Source organism: Teleopsis dalmanni, chromosome 2, assembly GCF_002237135.1.
Source record: "Teleopsis dalmanni isolate 2A chromosome 2, ASM223713v2, whole genome shotgun sequence".
Classification (NCBI taxonomy): Eukaryota; Metazoa; Arthropoda; class Insecta; order Diptera; family Diopsidae; genus Teleopsis; species Teleopsis dalmanni.
This window is the reverse complement of record NC_051847.1, coordinates 76756801-76776528: the sequence shown is the minus strand read 5'-3', so window position 1 is coordinate 76776528 and position 19728 is coordinate 76756801. Positions and strand designations below refer to the sequence as shown.

Genomic DNA, 19728 nt, shown 5'->3' with positions numbered 1-19728 from the left:
TTTATACAATTTTATGTCATATATGTAGAAGGATAATAGCAATATAGAAGGATAAAAAAATGGTATTTTTATATTATATTTATAAATTACTTAAATATAATCTTTAAAAATTGCTTGCAAAAATGTAATTAATTAAATTAATAGTTATAATATTATTAATTTAAATTATATGTTATATTATAATTAATTTCCATTATATATAATATCATAATTAATTTAAATTATAATATTATTAAATATATCATATTATAATTATATATGATATTATAATTCAAATTATATATAATATGAATAATTTAAATTATATGACACTATGATTAATTTAAATTAAGTTTAATATTAAAATTAATTTGATTTATATTAATATAATTAATTAAAATATAATAAATTAAAATATAATAAATTAAAATATAATAAACTTTAATTATACTATAATTAATTTTAATTATGTTAATATAATTAATTTTAATTATGTTAATATAATTAATTTTAATTGTATTAATATAATTAATTTGAGTAATATTTATATAATTAATTTTAATTATATTTATATAATTAATTTTAATTATGTTTATATAATTAATTTTAATTATACTAATATAATTAATTTTAATTATATATAATATAATTCATTTAAATTATGTTAATATAATTAATTTTAATTATACTAATATAATTAATTTTAATTATACTAATATAATTAATTTTAATTATATATAATTTATAATATAATTCATTTAAATTATATGTAATATAATTAATTTAAACTATAAATAATGTTATAATTGATTTGAGTTATAAGTGATATAATTAATATGAATTATAAATGATATAATTAATTTAAATTACTAATGATATTATAATTAATTTAAATTATAAATGATGTAATTAATTTAAATTATAAATAATGTTATAATTAATTTAAAGTATAATTAATATAAATTAGAATTAATATTATAATTAATTCATTTCAATTATAGTTAATGTCATTATAATTAATTAATTTTTATATATGATGTTATGATATTTTGAATTTAATTTTCAAAAATTCGTGACTTTTGAGGACCATTTTTTGCTTGTTTAAATTTGTTTTAAATAGAATAATGAAAGTTATTTATGTTTCTCTAGACGTACTTTATTATAAACATACACATTAATTTACATAAACCACTTGTACTTTCAAAAATAAAGAAAAAACTAACAAATTTAAATGTATTCAATGTGTTCTACTATACATTCTACAATAATGTAATAACCACTAAAACCTTCCAGAATTCTTATAGTACTGATTGTATACATATACACAATAAAAACAGATTAATCTAAAAACTACGCTAATATTAGTTACTAAGGTAATGCAAGAAATCACTTTACTAGATATGTCCTTATGATTGCAAATCCACAATATGTAAATCTTGTGCCCTCGACCTAAAAAGAATCGTGCTTTTAAATTAGGAGATTGGGATTGTTTGTAGAGCAGATATACTACCAGAGCACCCTACGAATTTTCCTTAAAAGGAGATACTCGAAGGTAACCTAGGCTTATCTAGCTTAGGCTTCAATCGTGAATCTTCTGAAGTTTAAGAGCCGAAATCAGGAACTGACATAAACGTGGTGATACATTCCAATTGAGAACCGCGTTTGTATATCATAATTCATTAATTTAATTTGAAATACTTATTTGTTTATTGAAAGCCCATAGAAACCGTATCATCAACTGATGAAATGTTATAGGAGTTAATTGGCTAAGATTATAGCTTAAGATTAACTGGTATTTGGTCCCGAAAACTGGTATTTAGTTCGAAAGTATGTGTTTGATAAAGAAGATTATTTTTCGATTGTTAGTATGTAGGTTTCCCTAATTGAATCTTTTAATCTTGCTAGACCTGAGTATTTGCCTATAAGCTATAACGAATATAAACTATAGATATTAAATGTGTAAAACTTAATATTCAGTTTAAGAAATTAAAGAAGTCTAATCTGTCAACTAACTGAATGCCTTGGTTTTATCCTGCCTTACACTTAAAAATAAAAGTTCAATATTAGATATGGTGCGCTTCCGATATCCTGAGTACGCTGATTTGAGAAAGAAAGCAACTTTTTCCACTACGCTGTATGCTATATTTCTAAGTTTACAGCCTGATATCTTGAAAACTCAGCTATATTGATATATAACATAGAAGAAAAAGTTGTTTTTCGTCGTTAAAGAAACGTTCCCGGGAATCAAAACCATGCCATTATTGGTCATCTATTAAGATTAACTGCTATTTGATTGATTATTTGTTCCTTTCTGTTCATTTCATTCACTTCACAACTTTTTTCACACTTAATATTTGGACATAATTACTACTACAATCAAAATCTATACGTTTAGCACCTAATAGTATTACAATCACTACGTTAATACGTTTGACATAACCATTAACTCATTTTGAATATCACGATGGGTAGCATGACATCTATTTGTAATATATTTTCATTGATTACCAAAATAAGGGTTCAATAAAATTGATCTGTTTTGTTATCTTTAGAGATGATTTTAGTGGGTTTAAGTTTCACACTGTGGCTTTCTATGCTTCCCACTAACTCACTCACTTATAAAAAAGAACTATATGGCAAAAAGGTTATCTAATATTCTATGATATATTAGATATCTTCATTTATATCCACATATTATGTTAAAAATTTCTTATCAAAAATATTTAAAATTTTTTACGAATTTAAATTTTTTCCAATATGCAACATGGGATATATTTAATAACAATTGTATCAATAATAAAAACATTTTACAGATTTGATTTAGTTTTGACTTATACCATAACTTCTGAAGACCACTGTATTATTTCAGTGCTAAACATAAAACAACCCTGTTGAATAAATCCCGCGAAATAATTTCCTACTAATTTGTTTACATTTTTAACAAAACTTGAATTTTATTTTTGCTTAATATTTTAAAAAACAATTTTGTCATTATATAGTGTGAAAAGTTATAGTATAAATAAATTTTAATTTTGTTATATATTTTATTGAGTTTTTAAAATAATTATTGATAATGACGGAATCTGAAGCAACCGACGCATGCATACCGGAGCCCACGACAGAAGTTTCCGGTAAAATCAAAGCCATTGGAAAGGATTCAGTGCATAAAATATGTTCTGGTCAAGTTGTTTTGAGTTTAGCAGTTGCTGTTAAGGAATTGGTAGAAAATGGTATTGACGCAGGGGCTACTATTGTTGAAATCAAATTACGAGATCAAGGACTGGAATCCATTGAAGTCAGTGACAATGGCAGTGGTGTTGAGGAGCACAATTTAGAAGGAATGAGTAAGTGCGATTTGTTGCTATAAAGATATATACATATATTGACTTATATGAGTTTGTCTACTTTTACTTTTGTTAGCTGCTAAATATCATACATCGAAAATCAGGGAATTCGTGGACTTGCAAGGCGTGGAGACTTTTGGTTTTCGTGGAGAAGCTTTGAGTTCTTTGTGTGCTTTATCTGATATGACTATTGTAACGCGACATAAAAACACAGATGTAGGTGAGTAATATTATAAAAAGTAAAATATTTTAGTAATATCTCTAATGAACTCCAATTGAAATGGAGTGATAATAATAGGCAATGAATGCACTCTGACCTAAAAGATCTATTTTTCACCTAAAGGCCCAACTGTTTTAGTTGTAGACAATTTATAAATCTCGTAATTGCTGTGGGCTTAATTTCACCTATTTAATTTGGGACTGAGATGCCGCTTCCAAGGTATTTAAGTCTACGTTATGTCGCTGCTGGGCAGTTACACAGAATATATTCTGATCATTCCATCTCTTCATGAGAGAGTCGACAGGAATCACTTTATACCACACCTATATTTTTTCATATGGTAATTGAGTCTACAGTGTCCTGTAACATATAGCTCACATAGTCTAAATTTTCAATCTATTGCATATAAGTAGTTTTAAATATTAATATATTATATCTTGTATACATCCACAAAATTCTAGAGACAACACTTGGATCTAATATTCATTTTTAAATAGTAAATTATTTTATTTATTATCAATTCAAATAATTTATTAAAATAATCTATTTAATAAATTAATAATGACTTAGTCAATTAAAAATTTAATTAGTAACTGATTTAATCAATTATTAATTTTATATATAATTATTGATTATTATTTATAAGAGATTTTATTATATTATTTATATCAATTCAAATTATTTATTAAAATAATATCCTTAACAAATCAATAATAATTTAATTAATTATTAATTTAATCGAGTACTAAATCAATCAATCAATTATTAATGGAATCTATATTATTGATTACTATTGATAATTGATATTATAATTTTTTCTATTATCAATTCAAATCTCTATTAATAGAATCTATTTAATAAATAATATTTAATCAATTATCAATTTAATCAGTTATTAATTTTATCAATTTTTAATTTAATCTATATTATTGTTTATTATTTATAGTAGATATTGTTATTTTATTATTATCATATTAAATTTTTATTGAAATTATCTCCTTTAAAAATCAATAATAATTTAATCAATTAATTTTAATCGGGTTTTAAGTCGATACAAAAAATTAATAAAATAAAAAACATTTCGTTGTTTAAAGTCCCTTAAATTTTTTTATTGCATACATTTCAATCTACCGGCTAAATCATTTCCAGGTTACATGACCCGAAGCCCGATCAAAATTACTTAACAATATTAAATAATTAGAGCGATAATAATTATTAATTATAAAAAATACTTTAAGGTATTAAACTTGAGTTGGACCATGAAGGGAAAATAAAGAAACGTTCAGCGTGTGCACGTCCAGTTGGTACCACAGTAACGTTGACAAATCTATTCTCCACATTACCAGTGCGTAAAAGAGATTTTACAAAGAATATAAAAAAGGAGTTCTCCAAAATGTGTCAAATGTTGCAAGCTTATTGTTTAGTGTCCAAAGGTGTACGCATCATTTGCACCAATCAAACAGCAAAAGGCAATAGATCGACCATTATGCAAACTCATGGTTCACAGAGTGTGCTAGCAAACATAAATGCCATATTTGGCAGCAAGCAAGTAGCAGATGTCATAGCATTGAAATCAGCATTTAATGAAAATGAAACCACAACGGAGCAGAGCATTATTGCTGACCTAACTAGTGACACTGGCGATAGCATGCAAATCTCCAATGAAGATGTGGAACTCTTAAAAGCAGCAAATTTTCAACTTGACGGTATTGTTTCCAGCTGTAGTCATGGTTCAGGCCGTGCAGCAAAAGATCGACAATACTACTATATAAATAATCGTCCTTGTGATCCAAGAAATGTGTGTATTTTTCTAATAATTATTATTTTATTATATTAATTTATATATTCTTCGTTAGATTGCAAAGACAGTCAATGATGTGTATCATCGTTATAATGTACAACAATATCCTTTTGTCTATTTAAACGTATTGTTGGCACATTCAGATGTTGACGTTAATTTAACACCTGATAAACGTCAGCTATTGGTTAATAATGAGAAAATTCTACTAATTATGATTAAAAAGGCTTTACTTAATACTTACGGAAATATACCGTCGACATATAAAGTACAAAACTCGTCAATAATGAGCATGATTAAGGTGGAACCAAAAATTAAAGTTGAAGTCGATGAAAGTATTGTACCTATAAGTACAGCGCAAAATTTTTTATCGGCTTTATCGCAATGGAAACGTACTGGAAATACTGAAAGCAAACCTCCACCCACATTGGCGGCGGCCAAGAGAAAGTCTGAAGAAGAATTAAATGCACAATCACAAAAATTACAGAAAATACAAAGCTTTCTAACGCAATCTAGAGAGGAAGCTAATAAACTGTACGCTTTTAAATCCGATAGTGATACTGATGATGACGAAGCTGGAAATCAATCAAAGAATGACAGTTCTTTTAATATTGAAAAAATTAATAAATGCTCTGCAGGTAAATATTTAAGAAATTTTTATCATTTTACACCTCTTTTCATTGGGTGTTTAACTTAGTTTTTTAAATTTAATAAGAGATGGCGCAACTTTTGTATTAGACATTCTTTTACAATGTTACTTAGGCGTTTTACAATCTTGTCATTAATATTAAATTATTCTTGAAAGCGTAAACAACATATGTGTTATGTTTATAGGATGATTATTATTCTGTAGAGGGAATTGAAATACCTAAAGTCGTTTATTTAATTAATTTGATGACGAAGTTCGATTTCTAGAGCATTCGGACTGACAACATCTTGTCTCGGACACGCTATTCTAATTAACTTTCAATTACGCTATATATTAATATAACTTAGTTTTTGAGATATTGGGCATGATATATTCAAGACACTTAAAAAGAGATCGACGAATGCTTAATAAAAAGAGGGCTCTATGTTGCTCAAATTGTGAAGCACACAAGCTTATATTGCTTAGAAAGTAGTTGATTATGCTCCTTTACAAGAAGCATTTTTCATTATGCTTGAAGAGAGTAAACATAAAACATCCGATAGCAACTGGTCCAAATCTGCAAGACTGCATTTTGTCAAGATTAGATATTGTTCCAAGCTGACTCTACGGGTATAAAAGGTATGAGGACAGAGGATGGTGGTGGAAATATGCAAACCTAATCACATCGGAAAATACCAATTGTTATTGTGTTAGCCCGTAGGGATCTGCTCGTAAAATCCTTTTGAGGGATGGTGAATAACACTTAGTTGTCGAAACTGAAGACTGGTTCCGAGCCGAAGAGCCAGCCGTTTTTGGAACATGGAACTAGTCTGGTTTGATTGAGAAATAAAAACATGATTTATGTACTCGTTCTGGTTAATATAGAGATTTTCGGAAAATACCAGTAGATCTCTTCGAATTACGACAATAATAATAACAACAATATTGTATGATTTGGAAATCATTTGATATTATTGAACTGTCTTTATGATATCAATATGATATCTATATGTGAACTAAAAATAAAAAATATTAATTATTTTCTCTATATTACAGAATATGATGCACTGACAAAAAAATCTTTACTCAACTCATCCACTATTGTTGAACGCATAGATTGCAAGGTATTAACACCAGCGAAACCACAAATAAAAATTATAGCACCTAAACCAGTTGATTATGCAGAAGACAACGTATTGAACTCAGAGAAATCCACAGATAGTGTTAGTGAAGAAATCGTACCATTATCAGAAACAAAAATAATAAAATTAGATAGCGATTCTGATAATGCTCAGAGAAATATATTTTCTAACACACAGATGCGTACAACAATAGCTGAAATAGAATTTGGTTTGAATGCTGAAGCGACATTGAAAAAATCGATGAAAAACAAAGCTAAACTGGATAAATTACGTTTTAAAACTGATATCAGTCCAAGTCAAAATGAAAATGCTGAAGCAGAACTACAGAAGGAAATATCAAAAGACTCATTTGCTACAATGGAAATAATTGGTCAATTCAATTTGGGTTTCATTATAGTTAAATTAGATGCAGATCTCTTTATTGTCGATCAGCATGCCACCGATGAAAAGTATAATTTTGAGACTTTGCAGTCCACGACTGTATTGCAAAATCAGCCACTTGCTGTACCACAACAACTGGAACTGACAGCTGTGAATGAAATGATCCTACTTGATAATTTGGAGGTTTTCGAAAAGAATGGTTTTAAATTTCAAATCGATCAAGACGGTAAGTCAGAACCAAATATTAACACATATTTAATTGATTATATGTAATATGTTTACTATTGCTTCCGAATAATTTCTGAATGGTATCTAGCATCTGGTATCGTAGTTCATTGAATTTCGAGGGATGAGGTATCAGTTCCAGAAATATTATTAGCTTTAAAATGATTATGAACTTTAGACTGATAAATAACTTTTGATTTACTCTGTTTAATCTACTCGACTTCGTTTGAATCTCAGATTTGAATTTTAACATATATTATGTTGAATTACTTCCCCAGTTGTAATTTTGATATCCCGTTTTCTTCTCATGAAGTTGTGTGCCCTTGTTTAATTACGGGACTCAACATGTCCAGCTATATGCACCAAATTCGAAAAATCTTTAAATCATTTTTATATTCACATAGCCACTTGCTCCCACTACATTTTAGCCGGCTGATGCCCCAACTAACTGTTAGGTATTGTTTATCTTATCTTTTTGTGGTTTTATCCTAGAGTTAGTATTTAAACCAATTTTAGTCCCTTATGGTGGTGATTAGTTCTGATTATATTGACTAGAATAAATTATTTTTTTATGATATCAAAAATATGATATATCAGCATATATTGAATATGATATATGAATTGATAGTTTTTAGAATTATATTTCTTCTTAGAATTATATTTTGAAATGATTCTAACCTTGATATATCGAGAAGTTGCTCAAAATAGCAGAATCCACTAAATCTCTTATTACAGCCTTGTAGCCGTGAAACCAGAATCGGTCAAGAATTTCATATCAATTATACACAGCCACTGGGCCTTCACTAGACTTCTTAGAACTATATTACAATATTTCAAAAAGTTGCTAAATAGCAGAATCCACTAAGTTTCTTGTTAAACCGATGTAATCGGGAAATCGAATTCGCGCAAGAATTTCAACTATTTTACACAGCCATGGGGTGTTCATTAGTCTTCTTAGAGAACTATATTTTGATATGATTGAAATCTGAATATTTCAAGAACTTGCTCAAAAGAGCAGCATCAATACTTCACAGATATGTCTTTTTGATAAAAAAAATATATTAATCTGTTAGTGGAAGAGTTGAGGAAGACTCGCATAAAACTATATTTGTAAAATCTAACCATGTGCTTAACTTTTTCGCCAGACATCTATATACTACATACCACCTAACAGTGTTATTTTTATATTATCAGAACTTTTTGCCAGTGCAATAATAAAATTATAGTCATGGGTCTGCAAGTATATTTATCCGTCCCACCACACATACCCCATTGAAACCAGTTACTGAGTTGTCAGAAAGGCACAAAGTTCATTAACTTAAATTGGGTGCTGACATTTGGTATTAAAGTTTTAATTTAGAAATTATATTCATATTTATCTTTAGCTCATTTTAAAGCTTTCGTCCCCAGTCTGTTGTTTAAATCGCTACAGTAATACCATAATCGTATTTGATATTAGTAGCATGCTAATGTGTTTTAAAAAGCATTAATCTCTCTTCTTTTTTGGAAGTTATATCTCTATTATATAAACTTAATAATAATTATAACAATTCTATAACTTAATATTATATATTTTTTATTTTTTCAGCACCACCTACTAAAAAAGTACGATTGCTTGGAAAGCCTGTTAGTAAAAATTGGGAATTTGGCAAGGAAGATATTGACGAACTTATATTTATGTTACATGATGCTCCTGAAGGTACAGTGTGCCGACCTTCCCGTGTACGAGCTATGTTTGCATCAAGGGCATGTCGCAAGTCTGTTATGATTGGAAAGGCATTGAATAAGTCAACTATGAAAACACTTATAAGACACATGGGAGAAATAGAACAACCATGGGTAGGTAGAAATAATATACAATCACTACATACTATACTTTCCAAATTTCGCTTCTCGGATATTAGTATCACTCTTTCAATTATTAAACTGACAATTGAACATAAATACCAAGGGTTAGCAAGGAAAGCTTGCATATATAAATCTGACTACGAAACTTATATGGTTCAAACTGTAACAAATTAGTATCAGTTAGTTACTTAAACTAAAGCCGGACCAACTCAGTATTACGATATCGTTGCTGACAGGTCATTATTGGTTAGAACAGCATGCAATAAGACTTGTTCTATCCTCTAACGACTTTTGTCGGTATTATGGCTTTGCAAAAGACGACGAAACTGTACTTGGACTCTTGTGTTAGTATCTATCATTCGCTAGAAAATGGGTCCAGATACCCGTTCTTAAGGACCCCTTCTAAGTACCTTGAAGCGGTTATTTCTTCAAATTAGGGGCTTATCAAAGTTTTTAGGTTTAAAAACTTGAGGCAACTTACCAAGTTGTTTTTCATTTACTTAAATGGTAGAGTCGTATCTTCTCAAAAGAACGCAATTACTGGGTTGTTGCAGATTGTATCGTCGCTCCTTAGGAATCCATTTAGGCCCATTGTATTAGCCTATGCGGAAATAGTCAGAGGTTTAAAACCACTTTGAACCTTTGGCAACGTTTATAATGTTTTTTAAGAGAGGTTCTTGTAGTTGGCCATGATTCTTAAAACAGAAATTCCTTAAAGTGTTAAGAGAAGCAGATAGGAGGCGTTTTCATCCACCTTTCCATAACTGCGACAAATATAATTGATAGAGAGATTCAATCTTCTAACATGGTTACCTGATCTGCAATGACCTGTACGTAATCCTACCACAAGACTGACATCTCTGCGGAGCATCTCAATGACAGAATTGGACTTTCTTTTAATGTAACGTACCCAAATTGATAACAGATGCCCACATATCGTTGAGCGTTTTAATCTTTTTTAAAAAATTCAGAACAGAGAAAGAATTCAGTAACAACTACTACCAATCATTTAGTAAGGTAATTACAACCATTAAAGTGATTATTTCTGTCTGAAGTAAAAGCTTTGTCTATGGCATCACAACGAGCCAGTATCATAACATAACTATATAGTAATAATATGCGGTATACGATCCAATTTTTAAAAATATTCAATCTCAAAGAGGTTCGGTTTCATAACAATTTTTATTTTATGAAGAAAATGTTCACAGTATCAAAAATTTTTATTTGATTTTTTATTTGGAAGACCGATGTATATCGAATAATATAGTTCTTTCTTATAATATAGGTGGTAATTATCTTGTCTTGCCTTTTCAATTATTGTACCACTACTACTTTTATTATATACAAACAATATAAATACATTATAACTATTAATTAAATATAATTCAGTTATTTTAAAAATTCATCGTACTTTGGATTTAAATCCATTTGAGATTGAGCGCGCCACTTGTGATATATCTCGATTTCTTGTCTCCGGTAGATAATAATAAGTGACTACAAATAATATCGCGCACGTTATTGAAAATGGTAGGAAAACCCAAGCACCCCAAGCTACTTGTAGAGTTGGAAAAGCCATGCAAAGAATAAAACAGCAACCCCAACAAGATATGCTACTCAGAGACATAGCCACAGATCGCGGTGCAACTTCAAAAAGTTCTAAAAAAATTATAATATTATACTAGTATGGTATATGTATTGTATAAAATGATTATTCCAATTTACCTGAAGCAATAAATGGTGGTATTGGTCCAATACCTAACTGAAATGCAATTATATATAGGAAAATACAAGCTATGCAGCCAGTTGCAAACCAATCAATGTAATCCTATTGAATAAAAAAGGTAATAGAGTTTCACTTTATTAGGATTAAACGTAGGATTATTTTATATAAAATTATCTGAAGGCTAAAGTTTTTTTTCAATAGATGTGAAGTGGTCTTAATTCCAAGAGCACTAATGATGGGTATTTCAGACAAAAATCCAAAAAAAACAAGAATAATAAAAAAAAAATGTTGTTGTTGCAATTCACTACTGTTCCATAAAAACCTCTCTCAATAGTTTATATTAAGAATTTAGTTTCTTTCGTAAAAACCGATATTAAAAATCGATTTAATTATTGAATTATAAATTATTGAAATATCTATTTAAAAATAATTTATTTATATGTATTACCAAAAAAAAAAAAATGCTTCTATATTTTTAAATAAAAAATTTTCTATACTCACCATATACTTGAGCATTATAGCAAATGAGAAAAGAAATATGCCGCAACAAATTGATGAGCCCAACATTAAAGGACGACGATTTACTTTAGCCATTAGATAGGGATTAAATAAACCGACACCCAAATTAACAAAACCAACGGCCAGATTGGTTAATTCTGCAGCTTCAGCACTCATTCCTGCTCTTTTAAATATCGACACCGAATAGTAAAATATCTAAATAAACAAACACAATCCATTATAAGATCTCCATCAATTATTAAATATTTTAATTTACCGCATTTATACCAGAAAGCTGTTGTCCTCCTTGATAAACGCATACTATGAATATAGGCAGCAGCAATGCTGGATTCTTTAAGACTTCACCAAAACTGCTAGTTTGATTTTTAAGGTTTCTTTCGGTTTCCATTTCATCAATTTCCTTTGTTATTACATCTGACTTATCGTGTCCACGTAACAGTTCCAATTGCCTGTGAGCAGCCTTATTATTCCGTTTTACAATGTATAACCATTTGGGACTTTCCGGAAAATAACAAACTGGCGCAAAACAAATGATAACTAGAATAACATAAAAACTTATAGCGATGTGCCATTTATCTGCTGCACCAAAGACGCCATTCAAACTGCAAACTTGTCCAACCACCACACCCACCGTAAAACCCATACCATTTAGTACACCTAAGGTGCCACGTAAGGATAGTGGGGCTAATTCACAGAGATACACAGGCAAACTTGATGTTGTTAAACCAGCAGAGATGCCAACTATAAAGCGTCCAATAACTAAAAGCTCAACTGATTTAAACAAGCGACAACAGTAGAAGAGTATTGCCCCATTGAGCAGAAGACTTGCACAAAGCAACATACATGCTTTTCTGTTTAGAAGAAAATTGATTGATTTACCTATATGAGAATCAACTAAACGAGTGATTTTACCTGCCAAATTTGTTTGACATCCATGCACCACCAATAGCACCTACAATACCGCCTAGCAAAAATACTGAAACTATGGCCGACCATAATGTATTCATAGCAGCATCTGAGAGCACTACGGAATATTGCATGCGCAGCACATCACTGCACCAATCGCATATTACCTACAAATAGATTTGTTGTATATTTTCTTATGTGTTAGGTTATTTTTTTTTTCAGAGAAAATACAGTAGCTAAATTATTCATAACTCCAATGCAGTAGCCACCTGGTAAAGCTGTACCCAATGTTAAAGCAACACCGGTAACTGCCAAACGTGTAGTCCATTCTCCTGTTTTCTTTTCCTGTTAATGTATGTGAAATATTAGCAAGAGAACTTCTAACAAAAAAATATCTCAAGAAGTCATTAGGTACTTACCATATTAAGGTTCAACAACGGCGTTTGAGTGAGTACAACTGAAGCACAACAACCAAACTAAATAATTCACATTGCATACTTGCCATGAACCTGAAATATTCTCTGCTATTTAACTCTTCCCACCTTGTTTACATCGAATGATTTATACACCTTTGATAAGCTTCACAAGATTAGCAATGCACGCTTGTCTGCTAATCGCAGTTGTGAAGATCAAGAAGGCGATAGCGATATATATAACATAATGCAATTTAATTACGAGCTAGATTTTTTAGATGCTGGATGAATTGCATCATACAAAATCTGTCTAGTAACTGCTATATTTTAAGAAATATATTTTTATAAACTTAGATAAGAAAAGCTCGTATAATTTCTATTACTAATAAATCAATTTTGCTTACAGAATTGTCCTCATGGTCGACCTACTATGCGCCATCTGGTTAATATTGCTATGTTACATGATGAAAACGATCCCGAAGAGCAGGATGAATGATTTATATTTATAAACTAAAATGTTATTTTTATGATTTTTATTTGTAATTTTACAAAATTACTTGCTTTGCATATTTTAATAAATTATACATATTTTACACTTATACATTTGTATTTGTTATTTCAGATAATAACTTTTCCAACAATCATGTTTGAGTTATTTTATTAGATTTTATCAACAAGCCATTGTTTATACAATAACAGAGAAAAAAGCCAGCTATAACCTAAACGCTTATCGTGCGAAAGATATTAAATCCACTATTTGCAGTTGACAGTATCACACCGGGGAGTTGTGGGTGCCAATGCAGTTCCTTAATCTCTTTTTGACCTTGATGTATAAAAAGTAATTGCGGTGGTAGATTATTTATTTCATCATCGTTTTGTGATTGTGTAACCTCTTGATCAGCATCTTTCTCAACTGCTAAATCCCAAAGCGCAATTTGATCATCATCTCCGCCAGAAGCTAAAACTGTCGCATCGCGTGGATTCCACTCTACAGTAGTGACATGATCAGTATGATGTTTAAATGTAGCAATGGGTTTTTTAGTTTGAAATTGACGTAGATCCCAAATATGTAAAAATCCATCATCACCGCCACTTGCTATAAAAGGTTCAGTACGATTCCAAGAAATGACATTTATATCACTCTGATGTGCATTGTCACAGGTTAACATGCAAGCTTTTTGTGGCGCGGCACGACAATCCCAAATACGTATAGTCTTATCAACAGAACATGAAGCCAATACACTGCTTTCATTTGGACTCCATTGTAGGTCTTCAACAGATGCTGTATGCCCCACTAAAGGGCGTTGATCTACTTTCCAACTGCCATCTTCTTGTGGACTCCAAATGTGTATATCACGTCTAAAACAAAACAACAAATTAATTAGTATTAGAATATATATTATTATAGCTAAAATTACTTGCAATCGCCAGTAGCTAAAACACCTTCTGTACAACTGCTCCAATCAACAGCAAATCCCTCTTTCTGATGACCACTAAATGTGTAAACTGGTTGTACTGGTTCATTTGCCACCTCACGTTCATATTGTTTAAGCAATTGTGCATCTTCTATAGCTTGTAATTGTTTGGATAAATTCCATATATTAACACGTCCAAGTTCGCTCCAACTTGCTGCAAAAACTGTGTTACCGATACGTTTTGCGCGTATACGATTTACGCAGCCCTGATGTTTAATAAGCGCACATGTCATATTCGGTTGTTTATGTTGTTCTCTATTCGGCACATCATCTTCATCGTCTTCCAGCTCTTCATTATTATCATCATCGTTATCATCATCTTGCGTTTTATGCAAATTATCCATTTTCATCACAATTAAATTATTGACATGTGTGCGAGCTGCTTGTGTCCCAGCCACCATGTATGCAGTCAATGGAAATTTTTCTCGTGTCTCTCCCAATTCATCGGGTATAATATCAAAACTGAGACAAGGTGCACCGGTCGAAGCTTGATGTAACATAACATATGCAGACTCATCACAAACCAATTCCTCATCCTTGTCTAAAGGTTTACCCGGCAAATATACTTCCTTTGGTTTGTTTGGTTCGCCTTCATCGCTATCGTTTTCCATATCATCTGAATCTTCATCATCTTCAGCTTCAATGTATTCCATTTCAACTTCTTGATTTTCCATATTTCTTCACTATTTTGAAACAATTTATTTATTTAGTTTAATAAGAAAACAACAAATGATTGGAGTTCTCTCGCAGCTGTATGAGTGTTTTGTTTTGTTTTGAGCACGTGTGTGGAAAGTGTTGCCATATTTGTTAAATTAATTTGTCGTTACCACTAGCTGGAAATAATGTTTCTTGTCATATTCCGAATATTGTTTAAAATTTGTGTTAAACATGAAAATCATTTGTTCCTGATGCTGTACATTACAATGTATAAATTTTATGTAATATGTATGTTCACACCTCAAAATAAATGGAGTTTAATTAGCTTTTTTAAAAATTAATGTAAACACTATAACGAAAAAAGTATCAAATATCAAAATGAATGAATTATTGTGCTGAATTGAGTCATTTATCTCGAATATTATTGTATCGACAACGCAATTAATTACTATTGCTCTAATAGCTCAACATAATTTAGACGTGCTGAATAATAAATCAATCAAATTATTAATTTGATGTATTATTATAGATAATTTTTTTAAATATAAATGAAACTCTTTCAATAATAGTCTATTACATAAATTATAATTATAACTAAACGTTTGTTTTTAATTTATTCTTTTTATATACACTTCACTCAATAAGAATTAGTTTATTGTATGCACAAACTCATTACTGTGTTTAATACAATCATTGAAAAGTTAATGCACTTGGTACGGTTCATATTAAAATAAACGACACATATGATGAATGGTAATGAGAATAATTTCCCATATAAATGACTCAATATAAATAAATCAATGATGTATAAATATTTTTTTCCACAAGGAAAGCACCAAAATTAAAATATTTTTTAAATTTTTTATATGTAAAATATAAACAAACAAGCTATTTCACATACATAAATTAATTCATGACAATGGAAACGACCAAATCTTAATTTCTTCAACATAATTAGTTCTAGCTGTAGTTCTAATTAGTTCTAGCTTAATATGTTTCCAATATTATGTTTAAGTAAAATATTATACTTATTTACTTTTGAAATATACAGAAATTACTTACTTAAATTTCAATAAGTTTATTTCTATTATGTTTCTATTTTTAATCTCACAAATGTATTAAATTGATTTATAATTATATATTTACTTTCCTTTTATATATTTAGAGTGTTTAATGGCGCTTACCTAAATACTATGAACGTGTCGAGTGAGTAATTTCGTATGTTATAAATTTTTTTTACTATGTTTCTGTGTTTTTAAAATCATTTAAAAAATGAAAGAAATTATAACAAACAATGCATAAGATTGATGTATTGATAACCATATTTATACATTAATATATACTTATTTTATTTTAACTTTTAATTATTTCATTTAGATTCACTTTTTTAAATAGTATTTATATTTATAATTGTATAATATAATTATAACATATAATTGTAACATATAGTTGTGGGTATAATTTTTTTAACCATTACAGATAAGTTCAAACTGCTATATATATGTTATTTATACAAATATTATATTATAATAATTTTTATTGAATTTAAGGATAAAAATTGAAAGTGTATGTATTCTCCATTCAAAATTCTTCCAACTTTATTGCGATTACAAAACTAAAAGCAATATATATTAAAATTAAATTAAATTATTTAATTAATTAATTAGAAATTGTAATATGTGAAAATTTGCAGTTTGAAGCTTGAAATTCCGTTATTCCGTTATAAAGTGTTGAATACAAAATAAATACAAATTTTTAAATACAAATGAGTGGCATCATTTGCTTATTCATTTTTTACAACAGAGGGCAGTATGAAACAAAGCCGCCGTGGTTTGAAATAACTACAAAAGTACATTGGAGTGTGTTTACATTTTTGTTTTACTTGTCAAGTCGTTTGTTTATAAAGATTACTATTTTAAATAAATTTCATTTATTTTTTTATCAAAATTATTTTCGGATTTATTTTTCGTCAAAATTATTTGTATAACATGACTTCAAAAAATCATAGATTCACAATTAAGTTAATATCGGGCCAAAACGTTGTGCTCGTAGAAAGCCTTGGAATGGAATCCGAAATATTTGTGCCTGTAGTTTTAAATGGCCGGATAAGTTTCAGAAATATCGTGCCGAATCGTCGATGCTGTGGTGTGGAGAAAAAACTAGCGGCTAAACATATTAACTCACCAGTGAAAACTAATAAACCACAATCCAGACCTTGGCGTTTATATAATGGAGTAACGACAATATTGCGTAATTCTCCAGTACAGACCAGTACTCCTATACAGGCATCTGATCCTGTAATTGACAAGGAAAATGTTACTCCTATTGATACACCGGCTTCAAATAATGAAACGTTGCCTACACCTGAGCAAGCTCGAGATGCCGTAGCAGAAAGATTAACTAACGTCTTAAATAATGCAACAACTAAATCGCCAAGAGCAAAACGTAAACTTTATAGAGAAGCATTTACAAATGTCAGATATGTCAGATGCACACCCAAAAGAGTTGAAGAACTGCAATCTTCTTTTAATTTACCTCCAACGCCACAACTATCTGTTTTTGCTAATAGTATGGACTCAACAAATGTAGCTACTATGAACCAAATAAACTCGCTAAAAACAAATACAACTAATTCACCATCACCAAAATGGCGTAAATGCATAACACCTTTGAAAACATACCAGAAAAGGCCGGGTGTCCAAAAAACGACATCTGGAGCATCACCCGCAGCGGTACACTTTTCAAATAAAAAAGTAATACCAACATACCGAGCCAACCCTACAGAAGGTCCCAAAACAACTCAGGGGATTGAAATACGTAAAAGAAATTTGATTGTCGATAAGAAAACTACTATATCACCAAAATCTTTTAAAAAACAACAAACAACAACTACAGCTGCGACTGCGACTGTGAGAAAACTTCGGGACACAAAACTACCTAGAACGCGAAAGCAATTAGTTGATGTGATGAAAAATAATGCATTTGATTTACTCACAAACTCCAATCGCGTAAACGGTGTTGCCGCAAAACTCAATCAACAATTCAGAAAGAGTTGCGTCAACAAAGCATCCTCCACATATCCAAAATATAAAGTACTATATGTTGCACCTTCAGTCAACACAAAGCGGAAAACTGCTTCCACACCGCCCAAAACAACGAACGTGGATAAAACGAAAAATCCGAGGAATCTAAAATCTACAAAATGATTTTTTGAAATCGGTTGTTAATTTTAAATTGCTTGTGTGCTTCTCAATGCAATTATTTCTACTGTAAAAATATTAAAGCCTATAGTTTCCGTTAATACATTTCCGGCAAAATTTAGTTTTTAATATATTTTACAGTTTATAATATTTTGTATAAAAAGCTTTACTTATTTACATTTTTGTAAACTCAAAATTTGAAACTAAAGGAAAACTTGCTAAATTAATTTTGTATATATGTTTGTTTCTTGAACTTCGATATAAGAAATGTATGTATGAATGTAATATAATATGTGTTCATGTATTAATGTTAAGTATAAGATTAATATTATTAATATCTACCAGTGAGTGTAATTTTATTCAGATAAGAATAGTTTTAAATGTATAATATAAACCAAAAAGACTCACATCATTTATTAATGTAATTATATTAGACATAACTTAATTGTACGCTACACACAAATACTAATGCTATAAAGCAACAATAAACATATCAAATTTTATTTTATTTATTAATAATGATAATTTAGTTTATAAAATTAAAAACTAGCATATATAGATATAGCGCTGAAGCCTTTGGATATTACCAAATAATATACAATAATTCACTTGCAATAGATAGTTAACTGTTTTTCATTATTTAATTAAATGAATTTTGAACACAGAATAGGAATAAACATGATACCAGCTCCCCGCGGAACACTGCGACCAAGACTGATCTTTTGTGCTGTAACAGACTCTAATCGAATAGAAGACCGTTGAGTCTTCTTCGGCCGTTGAGGACCTCTTAATGTCAGAAGGGGAGAGTAGTTCTCGACCCAGTGACCTCCTCCTGGCCAAGATCAAGGCTGGGCAGACACAGAGAATGTGACTGGAAGTCTCGTCTGCTTCTAAGCAGAGTCGACAATCTCTCTTTGGACAGACCCATTTTATTAAGGTGATAACGCAGTCCATGGTTACCCGTTAAAGACACCCCTGAGAAATTAAAATTCATATTAAGGATTCTTGTATGAGTATTCTTGTATGAATACTCTACGCGGTGGTATTACGTCAAAAGAATATAAATATTGGCATCGCGCATTAAGATAATATTGGGAAAATATATAAAGTTGTTTTCGAGTACGGTCTTGATCCAACCGCTTGATAACTGTTTTATATATAAGATATATGGATATATATATATTCACATAGTATATATACATATATCACAAATATATGTATGTATGTATGTATGTATATTTATTTTCATTTTAAATTTCATTTTTACAAT

General features: G+C 29.7%; 4 protein-coding genes across 4 annotated transcripts; 2 read left to right on the top strand and 2 right to left on the bottom strand.

Moving 5' to 3' along the window:
- Positions 1–2918: 2918 nt before the first annotated feature.
- Positions 2919–13688, top strand: LOC119677494 (mismatch repair endonuclease PMS2). Its single transcript, XM_038088856.1, has 7 exons — positions 2919–3323; positions 3400–3543; positions 4782–5341; positions 5400–5979; positions 7026–7718; positions 9306–9556; positions 13533–13688. The coding sequence occupies exons 1-7, from the start codon at positions 3053–3055 to the stop codon at positions 13620–13622; spliced, it is 2589 nt and encodes an 862-aa protein (XP_037944784.1). The 5' UTR covers positions 2919–3052; the 3' UTR covers positions 13623–13688.
- LOC119677495 (solute carrier family 2, facilitated glucose transporter member 3-like) lies at positions 10776–13271 on the bottom strand. Its single transcript, XM_038088857.1, has 7 exons — positions 13133–13271; positions 12945–13058; positions 12720–12880; positions 12064–12658; positions 11790–12002; positions 11288–11390; positions 10776–11221 (listed from the first exon to the last, which is right to left on the bottom strand). The coding sequence occupies exons 1-7, from the start codon at positions 13133–13135 to the stop codon at positions 10968–10970; spliced, it is 1443 nt and encodes a 480-aa protein (XP_037944785.1). The 5' UTR covers positions 13136–13271; the 3' UTR covers positions 10776–10967.
- LOC119677496 (glutamate-rich WD repeat-containing protein 1) lies at positions 13689–15517 on the bottom strand. Its single transcript, XM_038088859.1, has 2 exons — positions 14545–15517; positions 13689–14485 (listed from the first exon to the last, which is right to left on the bottom strand). Exons 1-2 carry the CDS (start codon positions 15273–15275, stop codon positions 13846–13848), a joined length of 1371 nt encoding a protein of 456 aa, XP_037944787.1. The 5' UTR covers positions 15276–15517; the 3' UTR covers positions 13689–13845.
- A 1638-nt stretch (positions 15518–17155) lies between these two features.
- Positions 17156–18875, top strand: LOC119684937. Its single transcript, XM_038099076.1, has one exon. It carries the CDS (start codon positions 17247–17249, stop codon positions 18462–18464), a length of 1218 nt encoding a protein of 405 aa, XP_037955004.1. The 5' UTR covers positions 17156–17246; the 3' UTR covers positions 18465–18875.
- The last annotated feature ends 853 nt before the right edge of the window (positions 18876–19728 follow it).

Coding starts and splice junctions, on each gene's coding strand:
- LOC119677494 (XM_038088856.1), top strand. CDS start 3,053: ATGACGGAATCTGAAGCAACCGACGCATGCATACCGGAGCCCACGACA. Junction 5,342..5,399: donor GTCCTTGTGATCCAAGAAAT/GTGTGTATTTTT, acceptor ATTCTTCGTTAG/ATTGCAAAGACAGTCAATGA. Junction 9,557..13,532: donor GAGAAATAGAACAACCATGG/GTAGGTAGAAAT, acceptor TTTTGCTTACAG/AATTGTCCTCATGGTCGACC.
- LOC119677495 (XM_038088857.1), bottom strand. Junction 12,881..12,944: donor TTATGAATAATTTAGCTACT/GTATTTTCTCTG, acceptor ATCTATTTGTAG/GTAATATGCGATTGGTGCAG. Junction 11,222..11,287: donor ACCACCATTTATTGCTTCAG/GTAAATTGGAAT, acceptor TAATTTTTTTAG/AACTTTTTGAAGTTGCACCG.
- LOC119677496 (XM_038088859.1), bottom strand. CDS start 15,275: ATGGAAAATCAAGAAGTTGAAATGGAATACATTGAAGCTGAAGATGAT. Junction 14,486..14,544: donor TTAGCTACTGGCGATTGCAA/GTAATTTTAGCT, acceptor GTTTTGTTTTAG/ACGTGATATACACATTTGGA.
- LOC119684937 (XM_038099076.1), top strand. CDS start 17,247: ATGACTTCAAAAAATCATAGATTCACAATTAAGTTAATATCGGGCCAA.